General features: G+C 37.1%; 1 protein-coding gene across 1 annotated transcript in view; it reads right to left on the bottom strand.

Annotated features, from left to right (window-relative positions):
• Positions 1–6205, bottom strand: part of LOC104547177 (AP-3 complex subunit beta-1-like) — a gene marked incomplete at both ends in the record, with an annotated part of 41197 nt that overhangs the window by 15020 nt on the left and 19972 nt on the right. The window contains one exon of the mRNA XM_010192763.1: positions 821–997. Within this exon, the coding sequence (XP_010191065.1) occupies positions 821–997 (177 nt within the window). The remainder of the gene's footprint in view (positions 1–820; positions 998–6205) is intronic.

Genomic DNA, 6205 nt, shown 5'->3' with positions numbered 1-6205 from the left:
TGGGGAGGAGTGGCGGGAAAGCTGCCATGCAGAAAAGGACCTGGGGTTGTTGGTCAGCAGCTGACTGAACATGAGCCAGCAGTGTCCATGAAGACCAATGGCATCCTGGCTTGTAACAGAAATGGTGTGATCAGCAGGACCAAGGAAGTGATCCTTCCCCTGTACTTGGCACTGGTGAGGCCACACCTCCAATACTGTGTTCAGTTTTGGGGCTCTTACTACAAGAAGGACATTGAGGCACTGGATGGCTTCCAGAGAAGGGCAACAAAGCTGGTGAAGGGTCTGGAGTACAAGTCTTATGAGGAGCAGCTGAGAGAACTGGAGTTGTTTAGTCTGGAGAAGAGAAGGCTGAGGGCAACATTATTGCTCTCTACAGCTACCTGAAAGGAGGGTATAGCAAGGTTGGGGTTGGTCTCTTCCAAGTCACTAGCAATAGGACAAGAAGAAATAACCTCAACTTCTGCCAGGGGAGGTTTAGATTGGATATTAGGAAAAAATGTCTTCACTGAAAGGGTTATCAGGCATTGGAACAGGTTGCCCAGAGCAGTGGTAGAGTCACCATGCCTGGAGTTATTTAAAAGACAGGTAGATGAGGTGCTTAGAGACACGATTTAATAGTGGACAGGTTATAGTTGGACTCAATTATCTTAAAGTTCTTTTCCAACCAAATGATTCTATGATTTCTTCAAAACTGTTGTTCAGTTTTTCTTTGTAGAATAATATGGACTAGTTTTGGTTACTTACATATAAAAAAAATCACCTCTGATCTATCCAGACTGTACTGAACTCTAAATATGTACAATTTGGAGTTTAGGCTTACCTGTTTTGAGTTTGTTAAGTAGAGTTTTGCCCCCAAATTTAAGATCTGCAACTTTACAAGGTCATCTTCATTAGTGAAGCTCTTGGCTGTCTTCCTCAAAACATCAGGTGAGATCTTTGGAACTCGTTCACAGTACTCACCGATGAGCCAGAGAATGCTGGCTCTGGCAACTGGAACCTGAGAAAATATTGTGCACTCTAAGTTAACACACTCACAAAGACTATTTGCATACTTGTACATGTCTGTGTTCAATAACAAGTTAAACAAAATACTGTTTAAAGACAATTACCATACAAGCAATACAAACCCAAATCAAATACTGTTCAATATGGCCACTGCAGTTGACTGAATGTTCGTAGAAACGTAATGTGAAGATCCTGCCACAAAACCCATCCATTATGAGTTGACAAGACAAACAGGGCAGGAATGGAAACAGAGGCACACAGAAGCTGCATGATGATGTTCACAGTACAAGCTGGTGAAAGTACAAGCAAGTGAAAGGCTTGAGGATCCAAGCCTTTAAGGCGTGGTTGGGAATTCTTGGCACCAGGCTACACTAAACATCATGCTGAAACAAAACAGTGCTTTTTTGTGACTATATTAATATAGAAATGGTTTCCAGCAATACAATTTCCTCAGCTTCTGCCTATTTACTTCAAAATAACATGAATTTCTTTAAGACTACTGCTATCTCCTTCATTTTAAAAAAAATTTATGACACTAAGATTCATATTTTTGCACTTGTCCAAGGCCAGCTGAACATCAAACTCCTGACTTCAAAAGCACAGCACTGTCACAAAAGGAGGTGAAGCAAAATGGAAAAGCACAGAAGGAAACAGAAGTTCTTGCTCCACACAGAGTTAAGCTAGAATTAGTTAGAAGTTCAATGAAATAATATACACACTTTTCTCAAAAGTGAGTTAGCCTGTATTACCTAGTGGCCAAATTAAAAACTGCACCTGTGTTAAATATCTCCCTGAAAACGTCCTACCTTGAGAGGAAGGAAGTATGCGATGAGAGAATTCTTCTAGGGAGAAGCATGTCTTTCATAGCATCTATAGACTGTGGTGCTCTCACATCTTACTTTTTAAGAAGTAAAAAACATTTGTACAAAGACTTTCCATTACCCCTTAAACTACACAGCAATCTTTTTTAATAAGCTTACACTTAAGCCAATGAGAATTCTGTCTTAGCAAAGATTCACAGGAGAAACAAGCCTGAGAAATTGTGCACTGTGGTTCTCAAAGCAGTCTTAGCATCTTTATATATGTTTTAATTACTTTTCCAGCATATGTCAGACAGTTATTCACAGATGAAGATCTATTTCTCAGAGTTACAATGCCAATCAACTATCAAGCATCCTACCCTGTATACACATAAAATTTGAAAGTACTGCTTTCCAGTTACATCCACAAATGGTAAAAAATGCAAGTAAACTACTGAGGTTCAGGATAGAAATTTCCAAACTATGGTCCCCAGTCCCTAATAAATGGCTCACTAATCCATATGAAGAAATACTGATTATGTCCACAAGAAGTTATAATGATTAAACATGTTTTACTGCTCCAAAAATTTTGGGAACAGCTTTGAATAAGGTCAACCTAACAATATCTGCCTCTATACTTCCCACTGCTGCAAACAGTCATGCCAACAAAAGCCTAAAAAGGCATGTCATGGAGAAAGCAGAGGACTGCCTCTGCTGGAGGAGAAAGCAACCAGGTCATGGAAAGAGAATACATGAGCTCAACAATAAAAACAAAAAAGGCCCTTCGAGAGATCAATGGCAATTCTAAACATGGAACAGATATCTAAGGTAGAGGTAACATAATGTACTGAGAGTGCTATAACACAGTGTTTTAACATACATAAATACACAAACATTGATTGAGATATGGATTAATTTTTTTGGTGAATTTACAACAAATCTAAATGGTCTTGGAATTTACAGCGTGAGAGGGGAACAAGCTACTGAACAACTGCTAAATATGAAAACTTCAAATGCAGTCAGACTATGTTAGCCTGCGAAGTGGTAAGACTGATCCCATTACTGTACACTGATTTCAGAAGGGAATTTGTTATTTCTAATGTTCCAAAGGTTTCACTGCATTAAGACCTCACTCTCAATCTATTATTTTAAACTGGGCTAAAGAATAGTAATTGAGTGGTACATTAAACTTTCCAGTATTGGAGCAGTTCAAGTTGCCTGCTGTACAGATAGATACCTCTAAATAAGAATATATAGGCAACTTCAGGTTTCACTTATGCTAGATTTATTTTTCTAAAATATTTCATTACAGACTTGTTAAAATATTAGAATCCTACAAAAGATCACCAAGTACCACAGTTTGGGTAGCAGCCCATTAGAAACATCCCTTTCCCTATTATTGTCTTCTCGTAAAGCAAAACTAGCTCACAGAGAAGATCAATTCCAGTATTAATTATGAAAGACAAACATCAGCACTGCATTCTTCCTAGTCAAACCCAGGACTACACTTTAAAAACACAATGAAATATATTTAAACAGTGTGCATTTACGCAGAGTGTTTTACTCATTAAAGTTTTTTTCCAGTTTGTAAAATGTAATTATTAGAGTAATAAACTAGTTTTAGAATGTAAAACAGACTAAACAAAGCCTACTTCAAAAAACAGTGACAAGGGAAGACAGACAAAATTTCCTTTGAGATTCTTTTAACCAGGTGGTTAGCTTACTATGTAAATACTGTATATATCAAACACAATTTTATGCAACAAGAATCAATATCAACTAGAGTTGAATCAGACCCTGAGTGGAAGCCATTTTAATGAAAAGTATATGTTGAACTGATGCACCCAATGTTTCTGTGTCACTGGATTCATTTGGGGTCAAAAATCACACAATATTTTCAGACTTCTTTATCCCTGCTTAAGTCTTCCAGTCCTCAACCATGTAATATCAAGCACATGATCCTGCAGCCATTGGTTCCAGGGCACTCAAAACAGCAAACAAGAAATGAAGCTATTTCTAGACCTTCATTTCCTTTTCCAGTATAGCTTAAGTAGGGACCCTGAATTGACAAAAATGCAGGAAATAATACTCACATTATTCAGCCTTGCTCTGCATTACCCTCAAAGGCAAACAGGATTGTAAATTACTTTGCCTGCTGTTTTATTCCATATGACCTGAGCACATGGTTAAGTGCACTTTTTTACGCCTTAGTACCAGACAGTAGTTTCTACTGCCATTTTAACCCATTACCTGTCTGGAGGAAGATAAATAAGTGGTTAAAAATAAAAGTAAAGTACAGCTTGAAACTGCCAATTCTGGTTATCCACAATTGTCACAAAATGAGGAGATTTTCAAATTGCAAATGAGGTCTATTTCTCTACATCCAGAAGAAAATTTGCATAGGTAGCAATTTTAAAAATTTTGCTTTGAATCTGAAAGAAAAAGAGGGATGAAGTTGATGTGAAATGTCAGACTGGCAGCAAGAAGAAAAGGTACCAGGAAAGAATAGCAGTGGAAGACAAGTGCTGGTTTTTTTTGTTTTCAAATGGTAGACCTTCAAGGACTCCTCTATTATTTGACTATCTACACATAAAATTCTTTCAAGAAAGGATCTCCACTGATGCCTGCTACCTCTTATATGGTGTACAGGTTTTGTATGAATGGTGTTTTATGCAAGCTCAATATTTGTTTAAAGTTCAGTGTGTACAGTGTTCCTGGATGCAATGTCCCAAACGCCATATATTACTCTCAAATTCTAAAACATAAAATAGATATTAAAGCAAGTAAAATATGATCAAATTATGAGAGTTGTTCATTAAGGCATTAAGGTTTAAAAATATATTATTAAAGTGTATCCTAGGGAAAAGAATGTGTCTAGAATCTCAGGCCTGCAGAACTGAAATAGAGATGAACATATGAATGACATACCTTGTGATACCTTCCCAACATTGAAGGACAGGAGAACTTAAGAAAGCAAGCTGCTTCTGTTGTGAAGTTGTATCAGAAACACAGCAATAAGCACTATTTATGTAGGAATACTGCAGGGGAACTTAAGTTTGTTGTTGCTGGATGAATAGACAGAGCTGTGTCAAGAACTTTCAGTCACCTACTCTACAGTAAGAATCCCAATTTAAACCAGTAACATGCAATTCTTAATTGCTTCCATAAGGGACATGTTTTTCCCCAGATATTAAGCTCTTCAAAGTTACATGGTCGTGTCACCATCCATGCTTAGAGATATGGTTTAGTAGTGGAGAGGTTATGGTTAGCCTTGATGATCTTAAAGGTCTTTTCCAACCAAATGATACTATGGGTCCTTATTTTTCCTCTAAATTTGCAACTTCTTATCCTGTCTCTATACCATCAAGAAGTGTTCCTCCACATCTCTAGATTAGAAAACACTTCATACTTCTTTCATATTCTTACTCATATTCCAGAAGAAACTAGAAACAAGTCTGTAACCAAAACCAAGGATGTAATAATTCACCAGCTATCACAAGAAAAAAACACCAGCCTGACTTAGTAGTACTGTAAGAGAAAGTCTGGAGAAAAATCACACAAGAACTACAGGATTCCCATCATTCACAAAACAATTGCTACTGGGTACAACGTATCACCATAGAGTATTTTTCTAAAAAGAAAAAGGCAGAAAGTAATTTGGAGACTACAGCAACTTGTTTATATGAGGAAATACACAAATGCAGAAATACCATCCAGACATTCTTACTCAGAGCTAATTCTTGCTAGGTTGATTTACATTCATTCATTGCTAAAATGAATTCAGATAAACCAATACTTCAGATGTAAACAAAAATGTCTTGTGTTAATCCAGTTTAATCAATGCAGGCTAACCAATCCACTTTAAAACTTAATTCAGGTTAAATCTGCAAGTATTTTGCACTTAGACAAATTCTGGACCAGAGTAGACGATACAACTGTTTGTCACGTATTTGACAAGAAAATATCTTAAAATCTTTTGAAGAAGCCACTCAACAAGATCTTTGAAAAGGTCATCCTTTACAGGGTGTAAAGGAACTCTCATGAATAAAAAAGGACTAGATAATAGAAAAGACAAAAACCCAGCTGCAATGGAAGGCAATCACCAGACGTCCCACAGGGACCTATAGGGAAAACGTGCTGGTTAAGAGATTTGCAAGTAACCTAGAAGAGAGCTATCTATTGAGGAGACAGTTTGCTGACATAAAATTATTCAAGGTAATCTAAACTAAAACAGAGCCTGAACAGTTGAAGATGACTTATTAGCGATACTTTAAAATTGTGCAGAAATTATGCAGCTGGCCTTGAAACATTAATAACAGGACTTAACACATACTGAGGGACCTCAAACTATTTATAGGGGTCATATTTTCTTGGAGCCGTGAATATTTTCAGAGAAGTAA

This window comes from Mesitornis unicolor, unplaced genomic scaffold (assembly GCF_000695765.1).
Source record: "Mesitornis unicolor isolate BGI_N332 unplaced genomic scaffold, ASM69576v1 scaffold5059, whole genome shotgun sequence".
NCBI classification, from domain to species: Eukaryota; Metazoa; Chordata; class Aves; order Mesitornithiformes; family Mesitornithidae; genus Mesitornis; species Mesitornis unicolor.
This window is presented reverse-complemented; position numbering and strand designations above follow the sequence as displayed.